This window comes from Pomacea canaliculata, linkage group LG1, assembly GCF_003073045.1.
Source record: "Pomacea canaliculata isolate SZHN2017 linkage group LG1, ASM307304v1, whole genome shotgun sequence".
NCBI lineage: Eukaryota > Metazoa > Mollusca > Gastropoda > Architaenioglossa > Ampullariidae > Pomacea > Pomacea canaliculata.
This window is the reverse complement of record NC_037590.1, coordinates 37713946-37735795: the sequence shown is the minus strand read 5'-3', so window position 1 is coordinate 37735795 and position 21850 is coordinate 37713946. Positions and strand designations below refer to the sequence as shown.

Below are 21850 nucleotides of genomic sequence, written 5' to 3'. Positions count from 1 at the left end.
ACCTTCTATCAACAGATTTTCCTAAAGAATGCCTCGGAGCATCGAACTCAGGCAAGCTTCGTGAGCAATTAACTGGTGACAGATTACTTGAAATCCTTATTTAACGTCGTTGGACCAAAGATATTGTCGGTTCGTCAACGGAAAACAGTGTAAAATGAACTGAAAAGCGATTCTAAAAACTCCCTACAGAACTTTGTAACGACTTAATCGAGAGAGAAGCGGATAGTCGAGTGGTTCGAGTCTCTAACACCTCACCCCCCAACGGCTTGAAAAGGTTACGAGACGACTTTTACCTAGTCAGTAGACCTGAGAGAATATAGTTTGATCGACAGGCTAGTCTCTTTTTTCTTTTTCTTCATGAAAGTTGAGTTGCCAAAACAGCCGAGGACGACTTCGTGACCTTTATAAACTACATCATGCTGGGAGCTCTGTTTTAAGTGCTCTTCAGCAATATGCTTGTGATTTTTAATTCGCATCATTTCAACCCCTGTGGACGAATTCGGGTACAGACCTATCTTCTTACCTGGCTAACAAAGGTATGTCTACGTCACACATCCCCCGTCTGTCAGTTCTTACATTCCAATTTCTTTGGTCCGCAAGAACACTAGAACATTGCACTATGCTGATTCATAGGCCACTGATTTCCGTGCAGCACAGCTATGTCTTCATTGTGTACACAGCTTGCACCAAGTGGACAAGAAAAGAACAATCCTGGAACACCTGTTGAGAAGGGTGAATGCGGCATTGTACTTGAAAAAGGGTGGAGGAACGGTAGGCGGGTATAATAGACTGCTACAGAGGCTAGTGAACAGGACTCGGAACAGTTGACGAGGGGAACCTCCTGAACTATACACGACACAGCTGCCACTTTTGTGACTGCAGGAAAGAACAAGGCATTTAGGGAACTGATCTTCAAGCAGAAGTATCCAGATTCAGCTGAGTTACATCAAATTTAGTGGCGGGCAACAATTTGTTATTTCTACCATAATGGCGAACTGGCGGTGGGTAGCGTTTGCAGCTCTCTGCATCGCCCTTCAGTCCATCACTTCTGGTGAGTCCCGACTGCAGAAGAGAAGCGACGAACTGGCGGCTGACCCATTGCAGACAACGATCAGTCAGCTGTCAGAGCAACTGACGGCAATGAAATCCCAGATGACAGCAGAAGGAAACAGGATTGCAGCATTGGAAGCTAAAATGAGTGAGATAAACAATTGTATTCGTCTCACCATCTTTCTTTAATCCTCTGTATAACGTGCGTTCGTTGTATAATACCTTCCCAATAATCATCATGAAGTCTCTTTGTCAAGGCATATCTGAAGTCTTTATGAATAACAGGAATAGCTTCTACAGTCTAGTGATGGGCTGCTAAATGAGTGACAATACTTGCACGTGATCTAGTCTAAAGCAAGTTGATACTTTTCACCTGTTAATATGGTTTGAATGTACATTGCAGACAGTTTAAAGCGGACAGTCGCCTTTCATGCGGTGAGTGTTGACCATATACACGCCAGAGGACACAGTCCACTCGTCCTGCCTGTTGCCCAGACCAACGAGGCCAATGCCTACGACGTCAGCACCGGCTTCTTCACAGCCCCCGTCAGCGGTCTGTACATCTTCCGCACCAACTTCATGTGCGCCGACCTCACGACCTACGTCCACGCTGACATCTACGTCAACGGGGTGTACGTTGCGGGCTCCATGTCCGACTGCAGACGTGGCTACCTGGATAGTGTCAGCACTGAAGTCATCGCTCGGGTCCAGACCGGCCAGAAGGTCAACCTGGGCAACCCTGACGACTCTACTTCTGCCTACTACGGTCATAAGTACACGACATTTTCGGGTTTCCTTCTTCAAGCTGACTGAAACCGCTCGATGGAAATATACCAAGTATAGTTCGCCTAAGCATGTTTGAAAAAGTATTCTTAAAGTGTTTGATTCTAAAACTAAATTGCTGGTTGTATCTTGTATATTTGTCGAACAACCGCAAAAAATAATTTTTATTTAGAACAGGATGCTTATATAATCTTCTGTTTAAATAGTATGATTTTTTTAAACTGATGAGTAATCTTGCTTTAAAGATTGCAATAAAGATACACATTTGCATGAATTCGTAGTCAGAGAATCTTTGAATTTTGAATTTCCTGACCTACAGCCTGAAAGGAAATAAAATATATTCTGTCACTGACATGTGCAGTTTGTTTACAAAGTAAGTTTTAGCAAGCCATAACGGGAATGAAAATTTTCATCTTTCAAACAAGCATGGCGAACTTTTTTTTCTTTCTTCAGATTTGTCATGGGTAGAAGGCTTAATAATTCACTGAGAAAAAAAAAAAATACATTGAAGCATATGCGTACCATGAGGTATACTTAACCGCCAAAGCAGGTTTTCACGTGTTAACCGAGGTATAAAAAACAGATGAAACAAATACACAAACCACCTCGTAAACAAAGTAGCATCTGCATGCTTGTCAACTTTTGTGGTTTGGGGGAGAGCTGAGATACCAAAATAATCCGAGCTCCTGAACCCTACGTTGCATGAGAAAAAACTTTTTGTTCTGAAGTGAACCTTCATTCTCTCTGCTCCCGTAGGCATAAAGAAGATGATAGTTTTTAACCATGTAACCGGCTTAACTACTTAAACAAAGGTATGTCGCCAACATTAAAACCTTCAGTCCCCAGCTTATGTTGCTTGCTTGTGACAATCTTTACAAAACAAATTGTTCGCTAAAGTTTTTCTTCCGCGAATACCGTAGCAGCTGACGACGCAGGTATTTCATAATGTGCACAAAGCTTAAGTTATATTTCTATTGAAAAATACTGAAGAAAAACACGGATTACAATCAAAATATATGGAGACAGTCTCTAAAGACATTAATCTGCCGATAGCTACAGGTGACAGTTATTATATTGTACCAAGGATTGATATACAAGTGAGAAGCTTCCAGGTGTAACAGGTCAGCGGAGTAGGACAGCCACAATCGTGATTTAAAACATTGCAGAACATATAAGGACTGTTAAAATACATTATGATCTGGAGCTTTGGTGATCTTAGAAAATTCTTTTCAGTATTTTAACGTATATTCTCCCTGCTGGACACGAAAGAGACAAAGTTCTATGCGAAAGCATTTGCTTTATTGGTTAATAAAAGCATGTCTTCAGTAATACAACTTCTCCAGAAAAGTCCTCTTGACATCAAGAACGATAACAGCCCCGCAGCTCAGGTATGTCATTGTAGTCTAGTAAACGCTCAAACTACTACATTGAGGACCAGTAAGAAATGAACGTGTCGCCTGCACGAGAAATTACAATTAAATGACATGGAAACGGTATATAAAAATGTAGTCGTTTAGGTGTGATAGGAATGGAAGGCTTAGTAGGCAAGCTTCAGACCCCGCCCTTGCCAAAATCGCTATAAAAATCAAGAACCCCAATGCACACGTTTTAGAACAAACAGACCAGCAGATCCTATCGTAATTGAAGGTAGAAAGCCGGGGACAAAGTCGCATTCCTTCAATAGTGAGAACCAGTCCAACAGCTGAATGGCAGCTCGGTTGTACTTCACTCTCGCAGTTCTCTGCATCGTCCTTCTGTGCGCCACTCCTACTGTCCAGCATGTCCACAAGAGAAATGACGACGTGTCAGTAGACACACTGATGACAGCGGTCAGTCAGCTAACAGAGCAGGTGACCGCAATGAAAGCCCAGATGACCGCCCAACAGAACAGTCTGACATCTCAAGAAAACAGGATTGCTGTATTGGAGGCTAATCTGGGTGAGCAGTTGTGTTTGTTTCTCTGTAGATTCATCGTTTTTTATTCTATCTCTTGCACTTAGGGGGAAGTGGATAGATGAGAGGTTGGAGCACTAGCATCAGAACCGCAGGTGCTCCGGTTAAACCTCCTCCAGCTGTCGGTAATGAACACCCGACTCCAGAGAAACTTGGGGAAAGTATGAAGGGCTACTGCCTTTACCCACCTCCTTTTGTTGTTATTGTTGCGCCCATGAGAATCGCTACCTGCTCGCAGACCTCGCTGCTGGGGTTCTCAATGTTACTAAAGAAAATGAACAAGCTAGTTGGCTTTATTTCATTCCCCTTTTTTATGCAGGCAAACTGCAGAACAGATGTGGCCTTCTACGTCTACAGCCCTAAAGACGTGTCTGCAACAGCAAGTGGACCGATAGTCTTGCCCACTGTCAGAACCAATGCCGGCGGGGGATTTGACGCGAGCACAGGCTTCTTCACAGCCCCCGTGTCGGGGTTGTACCAGTTCCACACCAACTTTATGTGCGCCGACCTCAACAAGTACGTCCACACTGGCCTCTATGTCGATGGCGCGTTGGTAGCGGGCTCCATTTCCGACTGCAGACACGGGTTCTACGACAGCGTCAGCTCAGAAGCCGTTGTCCATGTAAACGCTGGGCAGAAGGTTCACCTGGGCAACTGGGACGACACTCAAGCGACCTACTTTGGTTTCCCCTATACAACCTTTTCTGGTTTCCTTCTCCGAGCAGACTGACAACTGACAACTTCAAAGATAGGATGAAACCCAATATTTTTGTAAAACGGATCTTTAATCAACATTTCTGGCCTCATGCTGTATTCCAAATAACTAAAAATGACTGTAACAGCTGCATTGAATACGTCTTTCGTCAAAAGTAGAGATATGATGCATCCCAATATTTTTGTAAAACTAATCTTCAATCCAAACACAAATCGCTGGCCCTATGTTGCATACCAAATTAGTTTTAAGTTACTGTTACAACTATATTGTATATCAAAAGTCATCTTTTGCCCTCCCTCCTATATGCTGTTAATCTTGATTTACATGTTTATAATAAAGCATATGATTAAGTGCATTGTCTAAATCTGTCTTCCTAAAAAAAAATCCCTGTTTTAAGTACGAAACGATAAAGATGTTGCCAATGATTTGAATGATTGTATTACTCACTACAAGTAATGTCACGAGCTACTTTTTTGCATTGAGTCTGTAAGATGCCGAAGCTTCATGTCTTGTTCTAGTGGACGCCATTTTGACGCCGACCTTTGTAGGTCCACACAGAATATTTCTATAACTATAGTCAGCTACCGAAACTATTTTCCTTGACCTGTAAGGACAGTGTGAGCAGCGATAGGACTCTATTTGATATCTATTTATTTTACAGTTGAATATGTTGCCAAGATGGCATCTAAAGACTGATACTGTTTCAATGATAAAAAATATCACACAACACGGGTATGTCATTACTTATACCGTGTATAAGTCTATAGCTAAGTCGAGTCAAGAGTCCAGACAGTCAAGAGAAGACAAAAAATAAATAAATAAATAAAAACCCAGCAAAATCCAAGTTAAAATGCAAGTAAATCTTAAATAGCAAATCTGCCAGGTAGTATAGGAGTGGAAAGTCAAGTATGCAATATATCGACTCTACAAGAAATACACAAAATGCACATGACGCAGCCTTTGGAGCTGAAGCAGAGAACCTCGAGGTAAAGGTTTGTAAAGAAGCAGCAGAAAGGAATCTCGCTACAATCAAGCGAAAAAACATTGTGTGACATCCATCAATGGATACAACTGCATTCATCCGGTAGTCAGAAACAACTGTGATAACACTTAGCTCTGGATCTGACTGAATCGTGTGTTTATAAACGAAATGATGACGCGTCAGTAAACACACTGATAGACGGTAGAACGGGTCACTTCAGCGAAAGTCCAGATGACCGCGCAGAGCAACAGTCTGGCATCGCAAGAAGCACTATTTGCCAAGTAGCAGGGCACAAGGTACGTATCTTACAGCTGGACCAGAATGACCCTTCTAGTACCAAATGTTTATTAGACGCTGAAAAAGAAGGTAAACTATGTGTACATCCAGATGTACCCCTACCAATCCGCTGTTTATCTTGTACATAGTCACAAACGCCCAAACAGCTGATTTCATTTACAAAGGGAAATAAATCCTGAAATGTTTCACAGACAGTAACACGAGTTGTCTCCCATTAGTAGAAATCTTTCGCGATGGTAATTTAGCGACGCATGCATTTCTCTCTGGATCTGACACCAGCTTACCCCTTTTTTTTTTCGCCGGGAACCTAGAATCATGAGACTTGTCGTGAAATCACCATTGTTACGAAGGACGTACACTTCTTTATTTAGACCTTTTATTTTTCCAACTTTTCCTTGATATTACTAGATGTTTGAAGTACGCTATATTCTGTTAACACGGACATTTTTTCATACTCAAGGCACTAATTTGAAAATAATTTGCGCAATTTGAATTCATAAGGATAATGAACTTTAAACTCGTCCGTGGAGGGACATTAATTGTCGAAAATGTGCATAACAATCCGCAAGATTTGACCAAGGGAGGTGATCATTACTCCAGAACTCTCTAGTGCTGAAAGTACAAAATCACTCTAAGCGACTTGAAACATATTTCAAACGCGAATAGCAACTGGCTTTATTGCTCTACCACGAAATGACAGAAAAAATGTCAAATGTAAAGTTCAATCCATGGTCGAACGAAGATCCATTCACAACGAGTCTCAGGAATGTGATTTCACTGGCGGAAAGAATGGGATACACAAAAGTTTGTTTAATGTTATGGCTGTCAGTGATAAGAATTTGTTGCAGTCTGTGTGTTCTTGATGATTACGGTGACTGAGATTTGTTAACTGTTTAAACGTCAATAAAACATTAGATATGAATATTGCACTTTGAAGCTTTCTTCCGTCATTACTAATAATTTACCTTTGACAAACAAAAAAAAAAACTAAAAGGAACCACAATATCGTACTTAAAATGATATAATTCCATGTCAGATGCAGAAGTGTAAATTTACATTTCAGCAGTCTTAATTTTTCTCGAAATGATTGTCACAGCATGGAGAAGAAGCGGATAGAATTAGAAGCTGTGTAGCTGAGTTGCCATCTATTAAACACATCAAGCTACAAAGAGAAATCACGAAACAGAAGAAAGAGCTGGAGAAGGTAAACTCATAGAAGGCAATCAAACTGTTCGAGATGTAACATTACAGATGTTGTTCCCACATTTCATTGTTTTTAAAAATATTGCCTGTTTCCTTTGATTACCAGTGTAAAGGATTAAATATTATTTTCAGATCAATCTAGAGATTTTTAAAAGAATGCAAGACTTTGAGACAAGGGACATGACCCACCTGGATATCATAGGTAAGTCAGAAAATTGTCATCTGTGATCTTAAGATATAAAACATAACTCAGGCCACTACTATGTATTGCTACTGTACAGTAGTGCACCGACACCGATCTGCGATGTCTCTGCGACGAACCTCTAACTAAAAAGTTACTAATGACTGTCAAAACAAAATCTAGACTAAATTGACAGCCATTGTTTAGTGGCCAGAGTACACCTGTCACCTGGATCCCCCAGATGTGCCAGTGTTTAGAGCCAGTGTTCAGTGATTTAAAATAGGTTTCACAGCTGACGACAGTGGCTATGACTAGATTTGACAGGGTATGGTGCAGGTTTATTATTGTACAACCTAAGCAATCCTCATATACCTCATATACCTAAATCCAGCAATCAGAGTCAGACAAGGACTATGATTACCAACAGGGAGAGGAAGATCAAGTGTCTTCTACAGGGAGCATAAAACCAGTGACTTCGTGCAAAGCATTTGCTGCCACACTAGAAAGACATCAAGAACCGCTATTTAAAACAATCAAGTGGCATAAGCTGGTCTAATCTGACCATGACACTTGACACATCACTGTCGAAAAATGTTCATCAAAGTACCTTTGAGAGTGGTTGATACCATAGTGGCCAGAGGAAGAACTGGCTTGCAAATGTAAAGGGCTGGGCTGTTGATCCTATGTTGGACCTGCTCATCATTGCTCAAGATAGGCCTGATTGGCAGCCCTTCTCAGCTGCTGCATCTGTGTGCTCTCCCCCATGACCAGTACAAGTGAAACACCTGTACACAAAGCTACAACAGAAAATGAGAGAGCATGAAATAGTTAATAATTAAAATTATACCTTTTATTACAGAGAAGAGAACAGAAAAACTGAAGGAACTAAATGACCATTTGCAGTCAGTGATCACTCACAGAGACTTCTTCTTAACTAAGCTACAACAGCCTTTCACAGGGGACTTTATCAGACTGGAATCAGCTTTCCACAAGTAAAGCGTTTATTGCTGTTTTATAATGTATTTGACTCTCCCTTCTTACACTTTTGATAGTGGTTAATTTGTTGTAATTCTTCAAGTTCACCTCTTCAGAATTTCTTCTTACCATTTTAAAGAATGTTTATCAGCTACATATTGCTATGCACATGAAGTGTTGTTATTTTGTTGTGGTTACCTTAATAAGGTTATTATGACCTTTAAGTTTAAGAGACCACCATAAGAGATTCTGATGTGTTACAGACATGCTAGTGAGCTGTTTGTCCAGCTTGCTCCTGTGCTGTCTAGCTTGTCCTCCCATGTTGATGACCTAATATGGCTGAGGCAGCATGATTTTGCAGATGGTGTTGTGGTTAGTTGTCAAAAATTTTTAAATGTCTTTGTGGAAGATAGAAGAACAAGGAGGTGGTTGTGATTTTCATGAACTGAATAATTTTTGTGGCATGTCCTACTAGGAAATAATCAGCTAAGTTGCGCTTGACATGGTACATTCATTTGCACAGAAATAAATGGCTCTGAATTTTTCATTGTAAAGTATCTAAGCAAAATCATAAACCACATTTAAAGAAAACCAAATAGGCTTTTGCGATGCACATAGGCCAGTGGTTCAAGGTCCAAATGAACTTTTGTGTAAAATGATAAGAACCAGAATTTAATTGCAGTGCTATATATTTGTGCTGACACAGACTGCCTAGTGACTAGTTTTAATACACACTAGTAATTTCAGTGAGATATGATGCATAAAGGTCACAAACTTATCTTCTGAAGTATGTCATGCATGCATACGTGTTACTGCTGACTCTGAAAGTCTATGCTGTGATAATGTTACTATCTGCGTCTTTGGCATTAAATCCTGGAGTTGATTAAATTAAATTAATTGATTTTAATTAAATATTTTTATTGCTCTGCATTCTCTGCTCCAACGGTCCATTAAAATTCAATAAAACCATTTAAAAATGTGGATAAGAAACAATGACATGCTTTTATGCACAGACTATGCTTCACTAATGAGACAGGTAACAAAAATCTTTTAAAAAATCAGGAAATAAAAGTGGAATAACAAATCTAGTGTAAAAGTGCATGTCACTTATTAAAAATTTCACAAAATCGCTTTAATACTTGCCATTAAAAACAAATTCTGCACAAATGTAAGTTTCTTAAGAAAAAGTTCTTTGTTAACAGAACATATTCCATTATGCACTGTCATTTAACTCATTTTTGTAGTATTAGTATGATATTCCCATTAACTAGTTATTATTGCTCTTTCTTTGTATTCTGTTACAGGACAACCATCTACTGGAATTGTCTAGTGCATTAGCTAGCCTGCAGACCAGGTTCCAGACAGCCATTCAGCTGTCTCACCATGTCAGCCTCTTGCACTCCGGTGATACGTCTCACGTATCCTCACAAAATGGCTAGCTAGTAAGTGTACCATGTCCAGTTATCCCCAGGAGACTGCGTTCACTGAAAACTGTCACACGTATTCTCAAAGGACTGAGAATGAAGAAGAGATGCATGATCATTGTATCACAGACATGGAGCACAAACTATTTTGTGGCTAATCCTTATTTAATGCATTGCTGTTGCAAAATGAGATACTTTTAAAAATTTGTAAGTATTCTTGATATTATGATATTATAATCTGGATGTTGAATGAGTAATATTTTGATTCATGCATGTTTGAATATTTTTGTGTTATTTATATATTATTTACTGAACAGCCACTAGGCTTTTGGAGCTTTACATTAAAAATACAAGGGCTGTTTGCTGTGGCATGATCTAAATAGTCGATTTAAACTGCAGAGACTGAAAGGACCTTGTCAACAAGAAAATAGAGATCATGAATTTGGTCTTCAGATCTTGTCCCTATCTCACGAATTTTCCGTTGAAGTGGCATCTGCTTTGCAGGGCTGATGTTTCCACTGTCATATAGCCTCGATTGCTTTGGGCCTTTTAAACACACCAGAACATGGGTGTTAGACAGCACATAACCTATACAGGAAGAGAATTCCGCCAATTGCATGTTGTTTCTATTTTGATGTGAGTTCAGTTTAAAGAGATAAAAGAAAAATCCCCCAATATTTTAAAGGTGGATATTTTCTGCATAGTACTGTGTGTTTTTAAGATAACGCGTCAGAGGTGCATAGATCATTAAATACCTTTCTTGCTTTAAAAGACAATTGTTACCAAGTTTTAACAGTGCCACGCACTATAGTTTTTTTTCACTGTTTCTTGAGTGGCGTTGAGTTTTTATCAATTGTACAAATGTCACAATCTAAAGTAATCTAAGGTCCTGCAAAATGTTATTATCCCCGCTTTAAAAGTGAGGAACGAATGGGAAACATGAGCAATAAAAATATCAGGTTCCGTTTTCTTTGTGTCATGTATGCTGTTTTATTTTCTCCTTTTATTATTATTATTTTACAATGGAGACCACAGACAGTCTCAACTATGACAGTATATGTTTCTTCGACCAAGTTTTGTTCTCATCTGCCGCAAGTACTGGTCGTGCGAGAAAGACGCCTCATGAATTCAGCATTGCTTGTGACCTCCACCCCACGTAACTGTCAGGCATATAAAAGCATTTAGCGAAGACTGACCACGTGTAATCACAGACTTCTTTAAAGACTTCCGCGTGTGCTCTTACATAGCCTCGTCTGTATTGAACACATTCTTTTCTTTTGGCAGCAAAGGTTTGGCCTTTAAGATGCAATTTAAAAATACAATAAATTAGTGGTAATTTTCTGTTGCCTAAACTTCTTGATATGAGAGAAACAAGAATTTAAAATAAACAAGCAGCCAAGATTAAGTCTGTAATGAGAAAAGCTATTAGTAAATTAATAACAAACCAGGAAGTACACTGTATTCTCTTGCCTAGAATAATAACAATAAATGCAAAAGAGTGTGCGCTTAAATTAGCATTTAAGAACAAAAATACAGATCATCGATCATTGTCAAGGTTCGGACCCACGCCTTGTTCAACTAACTGGTTACGAAAAGGCCTGCTTTGTTTTTACTCAAATAAGATGTGAAATCGGTCAGTTTAAAATTTCAGGGAGGATAACTCGGAATATCGTGTTTTTTCAAAGTAAAATTGTTGTATCCTCCCCTTGAGATACTTGCGCGCCGAAAGTTATAGCTGCTGACAATTCTTTTTCTTTTGTTTCAAATACAAACCCAGTTTGTGCGGATAGTGCATCTTAAGAAAACTTAAAACATTCATATTTTTAATGAATTTCGATTTACCATTCAACAACTCGTTTCTGGCTATCAGAGCATTTATTTAAGGATGCTATCTTTGAGATAAGTACAGACTGAATCATTTTCGTTCACTTTATATTTGGGACAGTAGTCATGAAGCGAGGGTAAGTCTTTGCTCTGAGGCCATGTGAGGATCTCAAGGACAATCGTCTTGTTTCCAAAGTTATGACGCGGTGTCCAGACCCAGCAGATGTTTTATCTTGGAGTCATAGTTATAAAGCAACGGTAAAGGTGTCTTAAGGTAAAGAAACGTAGTGTCTGCGGGGTCTGGACGCCGCTTTATAACTTGGGAATGTTGCTGTAAGAAATGACTTCCATAATTCGGGTCCCAGGTTATGTTTTAATCTGTGGTATGGCTTACAGTTGTCATGACGTCAAAACTTCGTGCGCGAAATAATTCGTTACGTCACGAAGCTTTTTCGTCACTTCCGTCAGCTTGGCTCCTGTGAAGTGCCTGAAAACCTGAAAACAATCGGAGCAAAGAAGAACTTGTATGACTGTTTGCCAGAGACACCTCTAGTGCCAGGAAAGACAGCCTAACAACATTACTGCAAATAGAAGTCAAGTAGTCAAGTCTGAAAAACATTTCATCGTGACGCAAAGTCTTAGACTTGTGTGGGAATCATTCTTCTGAGGTAAACATTGTTCGAAATCAGGCGCCGAACGTGAGATTACTGTACAGTGGTGTTTGCTAAGTTGCTGTCTTGTAATCCTGTGCGTGCCATGGTGTCTTGTAGCCCTGGCTGTATGTATTGTTCATGATCTCCAGCAATACCTTGAATTTCCCTCTCCATATTCCCCATGCCAGAGGACGTCTGACTGCTCGTGTGGTAAATGTTCGACATGTCCAGCATATAATTTTTAGCCATTGTAATAGGCTTCTTACAGTTTGAGAGCTTAAAAGGATTAACCTTCAGGCATCCTGGACTTTTATAACTGCCAAGTTAGAGAACTCATTAATACAAAGACCGGTGTAAATGCTTCTTCGTCTGGTCCCTATATCACCACAGGGCAGGTCGGTGGCGCAAAAGTAATACCAGCTTGTAGTACGGGAGGAAGGATCATTATTCTTCCCTTGATGCGGCACCTGCTTACAGGGGTGGACAAGCTCACTGTGATTTAACCTGCTGCTGACGTGGTGTAAAATACCAAGATGTCGCGCTGTTTGTAACAGCAACCAGCGGAATGCAAGCGACGAAGTGAGTCACAAAACGGTAAAATAATTTACATCGGGAATATTTCAACAAACGGTCAGTGAGCAGTAATTAATTAACAGACACCGATACGACACCACCGCTCCACTCTCCTAGCAGTACCACTCAGCCACAGACTAAAACATTATTTTCATGAGACGAAGCTCAGCGATGCGTAAAAAATGCAATAAAGGAAAACATTTTTTCTTTTATTTAGACATTAGCCATATCTATGGGGTAAATAAAGTGTTATCTTATAACCCACATGGCTCTGTATGATCGGATCCATTACAGCAACGTAATTTCCTGTTTCCATTCACCTCATGCGTACAGGAGTCTGAGACGCAGGGTTCCTCCGACGCTGCTGACAACCATGGGCCATGGGGGCCACATCCTTCAAGAGCAGTGACAGGAGGAAGAGGCTCCTTAAGGTCATGGTCAGTAAAGCCAAGTGCTGGGTCATCGTCATAAAGGTTTTGAACAGCATCCTTCTGGTGGCTGGAGTGGGCGCTGTCCTATGTGCCGGGTGGATTCTGGTAATTTACAATCCTACCAAACCTTCTCTTTTAAGAGGGTTGTTTTAATGTTCAGTTTTAGTCATCATGGACTGAGCAGAGGGCTTACCCGAATGAAAATTATCCGATTTGGGGTCAAATTCAGCATAATTATGTCAGTACTTAGTTAAAAAACTACTTTTTCAAGAAGGGCACACACCGATGACCTAAATTATGGCGCCACATCCGATGTTGCATCCAATGGGTTAGAATATGCTAATAAAACAGTGTTTAACCGGCCAGTCTCTTTGTGTATCGTTGTCCAATCAGCTACTATATTATTTTTTTAATGTTGTGACAACCTAGGTCTTGACCCCTGTCAGAAACCATCGTGATGTTCACAAGCTTGTCTCTCTTATTAAGGAGTCATATTAAGGACTCTCTTATTACATTGTTGTAATAAACTGAACCCACTCATTTGAAAGTAGTTTTGCCTTCCGGTTATCCTTGGTAGATAGACCAAAAAGTACACCGTTCGAGAAAATTGTATTGCTGTATTTATTACAAGCCTTTCAGCACGAACTTGAAGAACATGACACCAAAGCATTATTTTTCCTTAGAATGCGGGATAGGTTAAATGTAATGTAAACTGCTACAATTCACCAACATCTAATGCACGAACTTTCAAATATTTCTTCATCGGGCTACTTTCCACTCAGAAATAGTTTCCTTAATCTCCATCTTATAAACATTCGATCGACCCGGATGTTGCATACCAAGGGACACAATGACGTTGTCTTGAAAGGGAGATAACAATCCAAACCAACCCATCCTTAGAAAGGTGCATCGATTCTTTTTGTGAAAACGCTTGCTTTTGAGAATAAAACTAAACTGGATGATCAGAAACTGTGGAATCCCTTGTTTGTGCAGATATTGGACGATCGCTTTCTTTTCCTCAGTCGAATGGCCAACCAGAACTTCAGCGAAGATCCAATGAAGAACTACTCGCTGCTAGAGGTCTGTGGTTATATGCTCCTGGCGACAGGCTTGCTGTTGATCTGTCTCTCAGTTCTTGGATTCCTGGGTGTTTGTATGCTGAACCGCAGCATTCTTGGAATTTACACCATCTGCATCTGCCTGATGGTAGTGCTACAGCTGGCAGCAGGTGTTCTTGGAGCCCTGTACTTGGTGAGTGTCTGGCTGCAAGCCCTTTGAAATAATCACTGCAGTCCATCTTTCACATACATCCTGAATCAGATAATGCAACAATACAATTAACATCATGGCTGGATAGCTCGTCATTATGCAGCCCTTGTTTAGCTGGTGGAAGGAATTATTTTTGTGCTTAGCTTGTTCATGATATTTAAAGCTTACATAATTATTTTCGTCTTTTTTTTTCTTGTCATTGATGCCATCTATATGTCTAAAGATCATTGGAGTACTCTTAATTTTATGATTTTGCCGACAAGAAAAGAGAAGTAGACCCATTGAGAGGTTTTTCTTCCATACAGGACTCACTTAGAATGGATGAGGTTCAGAAGCAGATGTTTACTTCCTTGCAAGTGCGTTATCAGGGTCCCATTCTAAACGACACTGGCTTGTTCCCATCAGATGTGGAATTTTCTCATTCTTTTGATTATGCTCAGGTAAGATCAATTATAAATGTCTTCACGCTGTGTCGTTTAACACACTGAAGAAGTCGCATACATTACACCAGTGAACCTGTGACTAGGAGGAGCAAGTGTGTGTGGGTGAGAGAGAGAGTGTGTCAGTGTGTGCGCGTATATGTGTATGCTACGACTACTGCTACTGCTAATAATAGAAAAAAGACCGCTTGTAAGCTTATCTAGAGAGAGATTTTCAACTTTTCAATGTGATTGGTCACCGAACAATGTATTATAAAATATTGACTTTATGCATCCTACTCAACTTTGGGGCGTCTTCCCACTCCACCCTGCAACCAAAAGGAGGTGTTTCCAGACCGTGTGCGGACGTTTTGCCGACTGACGTTTCACCGCCGGACGTTTCGGAGCCGGACGTTTTGTCGACTGGACGTTTCGCCGCTGGACGTTTCGGAGTCGGACGTTTTGCCGACCGACGTTTCGCCGCCGGACGTTTTGCCGCATTATGTCAGAGAGAGAGAGAACTTACTTACTTCTCAAAGAATGAAAGTAACTACTAGATTACACAATAATTCTTTATTTCAAACAAATTTTACACACAGACTTCACAGACAGTTCACTTTGATTGTCATAGATTATGCGCAACAGCTTTGAGAAAAAACATTGATACAATGGCGAGAGAAATGTGTGAGCTAACGGTTCACATGAGGAGGGATAGTGAGAGAGAGTTCACTGATACATTGATACAATGGCGAGAGAAATGTGTGAGCTAAGGGGCGTCACACACTTGACTTCGGCTAAAGGTCCCGCGTGAAATGCCGAAATGAAGTGTCCCGCGCCGAAACGTCCGGCGGTGAAACGCCGGTCGGCAAAACGTCCGACTCCGAAACGTCCGGCGGCGAAACGTCCGTAGGCGAAAAGTCCGTGTACCTTTCCAGACACATTTACAGCTCAAAATTTACCATTGACTAAAACTGCTTCCACCCCCCACTTCGTGAAGAGCTAGCGTGGACCAAACGCGAGTTTGAATTAATCTAGATCCACATTGATCCATCCAAATATAATTCCGTTATTTAGAAGTCAGTTTACTGATAAATCTAGTTTATTTGGGCTAAGTATTTATTATGGGTTGTTAAAGAGGCTGTTAACTATACATGCTTTACGTATTTATTATGGGCTGCTGGTGTGCATAGAAACTCAGTCATACATGTTTGAAGTATTTCTCATGTCTCTTTGTGAGAGGTGTCACTCCAGTGTTGTGGCGCAAACAACGGCAGCGACTATGCCGTCTTCACAGAGTGGAATCGCACTTGGTACGACTCTTCGGGATCCGTGAGTTGTTTTCCGATGGACTTTACCTTTGTGGGTTCTAACGGTGTAGTAAGCCAGTGATCTATCGTTTGTCTAGTATCCTTTTGCTCACTATATCATCGCCTTTTTCATTCCCATTGCTCTATATGTCTGCTTACATATTTGTGATGTACAGTCACACATGGTAGGCGCTTGTATTTGAGTACTTGCGCATGATTTACTTGTGTGTCCGAGTATCCTGTACCTACAAATGAATACGCAGTAATTGAGCGAGGGAGAGGGAGACAAACACAAAAGTACATCTGAAAGTGTTATTTATTTTATCAAAAGGTAAGTTGAGAGTCATCAGGAGTAAGGTACATAGATGCGACCTAACACGAACTCTAAACCTTAATGAAACTATGTTTCCATCCAGTAGGAACTTGTAGTTGTTCCTCCACTCTCTTCCCTCCCGAGTGGATCCAGCCGATATTACTATGAAACAAACAGTGTCAAGTACGTATGTTTCTATTTCAGATGATGATCTGTGAATATAATGTTGGGGTTTTGTTGTTGTTAAAAGCTCTATTATTTGCCATTGCCCAGGGGCCTCACACACATTAACTACAACAAGCTATTTTTGTGTTTGTTTTTAGAGCCTCATTATTATTTTTCTTTTTGGGGGAAAATGAATAGAGATTATGTGTTCTCTTGAGGCTCAGAATCCTCATTTTGAAGGAAGTCGGGATATTAGACAACATATGTGCAAGACATTCTCAAAGCTGTCTTACTTTGCTCTAGAGTTGAGATTAGTGCATCTTCTGCCGTTCCTGGTCTAGACCAGGACGTGTGCATAAATACTGTGATGAATGGCTTGTTTTGGCTGCTCACAGTGACCGGCATCTTGTGTGTCTTTTTTGTGGTCTGCTTTGTTTTTTTTTTTTTGTTTTTTTTTACCTACGATGTCAAATTTTGTATTTTTTCACGTGTTTTACTTGCTTATTAATCGTTACGAGTGTATCATTTGCAGATTAATGTCTATCGTGCATACATAGTTTAAAAAAGATACCAAGTGCCTAAACATTATTTTTCTTTTCATTCTCGCCTAGTTCTATAACAGATGTCGATAATATCAAAGTACATTCAATTGTTTAAATTTCCCCTTCCCATTCTGGCTTGCTTCTTACATTTTCTCAAAGCGCTTACCGTTAGAAATGAAAATATAATAATAACATTATTACTACTATTCATGATATTATTAATAAGAATGCTTTATTCTGTTTTTTCCTGCAGTTGTCAATGGCAAAAGTACCATTCACATGTTGTAAAGTGAAGGACGGTGGTGATCCCGATGAAGCTGCAAACATGCGCTTGATCAAACTGATCACCTACATCAAAGACCAGTCTTGTCCTCTCAAGCCAGTTGACAGAAATTCGAACTTTGTCCCTGGATGCTACGAAAAACTCTTGGATCTCTATACCAGGTGGCACACGTGACTGCTCATATCATTCCGCGAATTTCAGTTTTCTTGTAACTGTCTGACGGCGTTACTGACAAATTTGTATCTTGGTCAGAGCGAGTTGACGTCTTCACCATCTGCTTTCTATGTCTGTCCTATGCAGACAGCAGACTGACATCTATAATGTCTACATATCACATAGCAGCGCCAACATCTGCTTACAGGTCGGTAGTGCAAGAGAAATCACGTGAATAAAACAGTGAAGATCGTGGGTTGTGGGTTCCGACTTCACCTCCGACACACAATTACTTTTTGGGTGTGGCACCTGTCTACGGGGCTGGACTAAGCCGCGGTGACACAACCTCAGTTGCTGAATCAACGTAAAATACTGCCAATTATTAAGAACAATCCATTGGCATGCTCTTTCCTGCTGATTGTGTCTTAGGTTCTTCTGATTTCACTTGTCCTCTTAAGCTGGGCTGTCCTTGAACCACGCCCCTTAACGGCTAATCCGTTGTTTTCATTTTTTTTCTTCCAAATAATGGGTTTTATTTATTACAAGACATTGTAAAAATTTAAGCAAGATTTTTTTGCGAGGTGTACAATACTTTGAACATAGATAATTCGCTCGGCTTTGGAAAGACGTCAAATCCTCTTTTCTCATGGCATTGCAAGTCTTGTCGCTGACTGGGCAAAGTCTTATGAGCAATACTCTAAGCTCGCATTTGCTGAAAGCTTCACTGATGTAAGAAATGGGAATTTCTTGTGATTTTCTAATAGAAAATAATGAAAAACTCCCAACGCATTGCACAGTGCGCTAAGCTACAGACCGGTTTCCTGTCGACTTTGAGCTCCATTTCATGTTCATCTCGGAAACTTGTTTCGTCGTCTGTTTATCGCTGCTTCCTCGTCGCCTCACTTCCAGCATGTCTGGCAGGGTTTTATCTGGTCCTACTGCAGTTTTCTCTGGTCCATGTGTTCCACAGGTTGAGTTACCTTATCGCCGGCGTCGGCACTTTCCTCGTTGTCGTGGAGATCGCAAGCGGCACGTCAGCTTATCGTCTCTGCAGGTTCCTGCAGCGAACCTTTGAGGACTTCGATGGCTGGTGACTGGTCAGCTCCATCTGGAAGCGTCGGATGCCGCGTGACAAGACCGTCTCTTTAATTGTCACACACGGACACGTCTCGGGTGTATTTAGTTGTCAAACATGACACGTCTAGGGTGCCAGGCTTTAGTTGTCAAACACCAACACATCTCGGCAGGTCTGTAATGACGTCTGCAGTCACATGGGAATGTGTCTGGCTTCAAACGTTTTGAACTAAGGAAAAATGTATATTTTGAATTTTGGCATGTATTTCTTTTTATGTACAAATTTCAGTTGTTTTTTAATTTCCTGAAGTACTTTATTTAACAATTTAAATTTTTTAAAATATTTTTCTCTTTGTATTTCGTGTACAGTTTTTTTTCTGATTTTTAAGGTGATAAGACGTAATAACTTCTTTCAAGATAAAGTATGGCATTATTCGAAAACTCTACCAGAAATGTATAATTTTGAGCTAAAATATATATAAAGGGTAAATTAACTGTGTTGTTTTGCCTTTGAGAACACTTCGTTCAGTTCGACATTCGAGCGTCTCATCAACTTTGAAATCTTTGTCATTATCTTCCTTTCTCTCTCTCCCCTCCCTCTCTCTATCTCTCTATATATATCTTATGGGTGGTAAATGAAATAAAGTGGTCACGAACATGAACTTGCCCAGGCTGTCAATAGTCAATCACATTGTGTTTTCAATACCAGCTTCGACGTCTGGACTCTCTAATATCATCTCTTTGTGACCGGTAAAGCCGACACCCCGGTTTCAGGTAGCTAGACTAACACTGACAAAAAAAGGGATCTGTTTTCTGTTAGTATGCCAACTGTCAGAAGTCCTTGCTTTCACTGTCTGACTTGCTTGCTCTGTGTTATTCTCCAGACGGTCTAACGTTCGAATCCAATGTAAAGAGTTTCTCTTTGTCTACGTTGTTTACCAGAAGAGAAACCTCGCTCCTGAGACCTCCCATCCTTTGCAAGAGGTGAATGAGTGAGAGAAGAGCACAAGACACTAGAATGACAGTATCGCACAAACAAGAAAAACCAAGTGACGCTATCTTGACAAGAGGGGAGAAAGTTTCGAGATGTGATGGTAATTCACAACAACTTTGTGACAGGATCTTAGCACCAGAAAACTACAGGTCATTATCGCAATGAAGGAAACAGAGAGAGTGTATATTGGAAACCATGGGTGACAGCATCTCTTAATGCTCGGAATCTGCGTGGCTTTACTAAAACTGGGAAAAGTGATTGACATTGGTCTGATAAGTAAAACAGAAGGTACAGCACTTGGTGTCACGTCTGTCTTGCCAGATCCTCATTTCCACCAGGAGCTGCTGGACCGCACAGTCGCAGATACATGTACCCGCCTATAAAAATGTTAAGCAAGATCTCACAGAGAATTAAGGCGGCAATCGCATGGTACACATCTGATTCCTTGCCCACCCCTGGATTACAAACTACAACCTTTATGTCTGCTTTGACTTTTAATTTATTATTCCCTGATTTTATTTAAATGTATCAACGAGTCTGTTGTCATCTGCAAAGGGATACAGACTGATAGAGTGGTGTTTTTAAGAGTTGGTTGTCACCTACAAGGGTACTCTGATGGATGCTGTGGTATTTTGCAGTGATATAGATTGGGGGCATGTAAATAACAAACAAGAACTAAAACCTATCGGACGCCATCTTTGACAGGAGAGGAACTGGATTTTTGGGGTTGTTTACAGGAAAGATTAAGTTTGTGTCCGACATATGTACGATCAGGCTAAGGCAATTTTTGCAGAAGTACCCTGAAACCGAGTAAGGAGACATGTTAGTCGCTCAGATGCGTAGGGTGAATGCTGTGATCTACTGTGTCGAAGGATGTGAAGAAGGCGAAGTGACAAGCTTGTCTTTCATTACAAGAGGTCAGAAGGGCTTTGCCATCTTCAGAAAGCTACTTTGGTGTTGTGGTGAGAGCCCAAGCTAGCTGAGGATGGAAGAGGTAACTCGTTTTAAGACTTATATTGCAGTACCTAGTTGATGACAAGTGTCTAGACGGACAGGAGAGATCCCATCAGTGAAGGCTTTTGATGTTCGCTTCGAAAGATGGCTGGAAAGTCTTTTAATAAGAACTGACATCAATGCATAATTAAAGGACTCAGAGGATGAGAATTATTTAATGACAGAAAAAGAGATTAAGGTATTATGTTGCCAGCATTTACCAAGCAAATCAAAGACAAGTAAAGAAGTATTTGAGGGTGTAACTGACAAAAAAAAACAAAACAATAAATTAGAAATACAGTAAAATCAAGAAACTGCAAAGTATTTGAAAACAAAAGAGGGCGGTGGCTGCTTAAATTTTTTTGTGTGTAGAATCATACCACATCTCCCTTGCCACTCCCTCCCGGAAGAATCGCTAGTTACTACAGCCACTACAATTTACTTTTCTAACGACTTCAACAGTCGCAGACTGATACGTGAAAGCTGTAATTCTGTCTTCTTGGCCCACATCCATGGACTGGAGACTAAGTTGAATGGTAACAGCCATGGACTGAAAGCAATCTTGTGACCTCTCTCGGCAAACAGGTGCAGACCTCCGTCTGAGGTGATGGTGGGGAGATTGGGGAATGGAGTGGGAGGGTCTGAAAGTCTCTGAATGTCCTGTAGAAATGTTCGTCTCCCGCTGCGAATACTGGAAGGTTCGGCTGCTTCAAGACTTGGAAAAAGACACTATATGCCTGTGAAGCAAATGTTTAAAGAAAGCAAAATAAGTAACAAAAATTTAATTACAAACCAGCGAACAAGTCTTTTCTTCACAAGTTTGGACAAAATAACTGAAGTGAAGAATAACCAAGAAGAAATTCTCGATAACTAAACATGGCGCATGCGAACTGCAGTGTTATTCATGCTTGACCCGTTGAGGGGACTACATGCAATGGACCATTAGGACACGGCCCTAGGGACAAAGACGGAAAGAATGGCCAAAATAACCCGAAAAATAACTCAGTCAGGGAAGACAAGTTTATGGCTGCAGATTCTATCGCCTCTATCACCAGACACGCGCAAACTCGAGAAGAAGGGCACATCTACTTCCATTAATATTATTACTCTTTGTAAATTAATATAGCAATATAATTGTGTGCCTCTAATAAAGGAAATGATTCACCACTCTTTATGCCTTTGAAATGAAAATTGAATTAGTGTTATATGTTGCAGAAATGGTGCAGCAAAGAGTCGAGGGGTCAAAGGTGAGCGCAATATGTGGGGAAAACAAATTATGCATACCCAGTGTAAA

General features: G+C 40.5%; 4 protein-coding genes across 5 annotated transcripts; all 4 read left to right on the top strand.

Annotated features, from left to right (window-relative positions):
- The first annotated feature begins 1440 nt into the window (after positions 1–1440).
- On the top strand, positions 1441–2122 carry LOC112561293 (complement C1q-like protein 4). Its single transcript, XM_025233691.1, has one exon. The coding sequence runs from the start codon at positions 1441–1443 to the stop codon at positions 1861–1863; it is 423 nt and encodes a 140-aa protein (XP_025089476.1). The 3' UTR covers positions 1864–2122.
- Positions 2123–3149: 1027 nt separating this feature from the next.
- Positions 3150–4516, top strand: LOC112561288 (hibernation-associated plasma protein HP-27-like). Its single transcript, XM_025233676.1, has 2 exons — positions 3150–3221; positions 4106–4516. Exons 1-2 carry the CDS (start codon positions 3150–3152, stop codon positions 4514–4516), a joined length of 483 nt encoding a protein of 160 aa, XP_025089461.1.
- Positions 4517–6408: 1892 nt separating this feature from the next.
- On the top strand, positions 6409–10531 carry LOC112574583. The gene is made up of 6 exons (XM_025255763.1): positions 6409–6584; positions 6877–6984; positions 7116–7185; positions 8024–8156; positions 8403–8511; positions 9444–10531. Exons 1-6 carry the CDS (start codon positions 6474–6476, stop codon positions 9576–9578), a joined length of 666 nt encoding a protein of 221 aa, XP_025111548.1. The 5' UTR covers positions 6409–6473; the 3' UTR covers positions 9579–10531.
- Positions 10532–11818: 1287 nt separating this feature from the next.
- On the top strand, positions 11819–18891 carry LOC112577007 (tetraspanin-11-like). 2 transcript variants are annotated; one of them, XM_025259929.1, is made up of 8 exons: positions 11819–12055; positions 12431–12634; positions 12947–13149; positions 14038–14295; positions 14619–14753; positions 15972–16061; positions 17313–17503; positions 18466–18891. In XM_025259929.1, exons 3-8 carry the CDS (start codon positions 12994–12996, stop codon positions 18587–18589), a joined length of 954 nt encoding a protein of 317 aa, XP_025115714.1. In that variant the 5' UTR covers positions 11819–12055; positions 12431–12634; positions 12947–12993; the 3' UTR covers positions 18590–18891. The 2 variants fall into 2 exon arrangements, with proteins under 2 accessions (XP_025115714.1, XP_025115706.1); XM_025259921.1 differs by having other exon boundaries at positions 11823–12055; positions 12431–12619.
- Positions 18892–21850: the final 2959 nt, after the last annotated feature.

Bases quoted from the DNA above. Each gene is read 5' to 3' on its own strand.
- LOC112561293 (XM_025233691.1), top strand. From the start codon at position 1,441: ATGTACATTGCAGACAGTTTAAAGCGGACAGTCGCCTTTCATGCGGTG.
- LOC112561288 (XM_025233676.1), top strand. From the start codon at position 3,150: ATGTCTTCAGTAATACAACTTCTCCAGAAAAGTCCTCTTGACATCAAG. The intron at 3,222-4,105 runs GTATGTCATTGT...TTTTTTATGCAG, and splicing joins ATAACAGCCCCGCAGCTCAG to GCAAACTGCAGAACAGATGT.
- LOC112574583 (XM_025255763.1), top strand. From the start codon at position 6,474: ATGACAGAAAAAATGTCAAATGTAAAGTTCAATCCATGGTCGAACGAA. The intron at 6,585-6,876 runs GTTTGTTTAATG...TGATTGTCACAG, and splicing joins AAAGAATGGGATACACAAAA to CATGGAGAAGAAGCGGATAG. The intron at 8,157-8,402 runs GTAAAGCGTTTA...GATGTGTTACAG, and splicing joins CTGGAATCAGCTTTCCACAA to ACATGCTAGTGAGCTGTTTG.
- LOC112577007 (XM_025259929.1), top strand. From the start codon at position 12,994: ATGGGGGCCACATCCTTCAAGAGCAGTGACAGGAGGAAGAGGCTCCTT. The intron at 13,150-14,037 runs GTAATTTACAAT...TTGTTTGTGCAG, and splicing joins TATGTGCCGGGTGGATTCTG to ATATTGGACGATCGCTTTCT. The intron at 14,754-15,971 runs GTAAGATCAATT...TCTTTGTGAGAG, and splicing joins ATTCTTTTGATTATGCTCAG to GTGTCACTCCAGTGTTGTGG.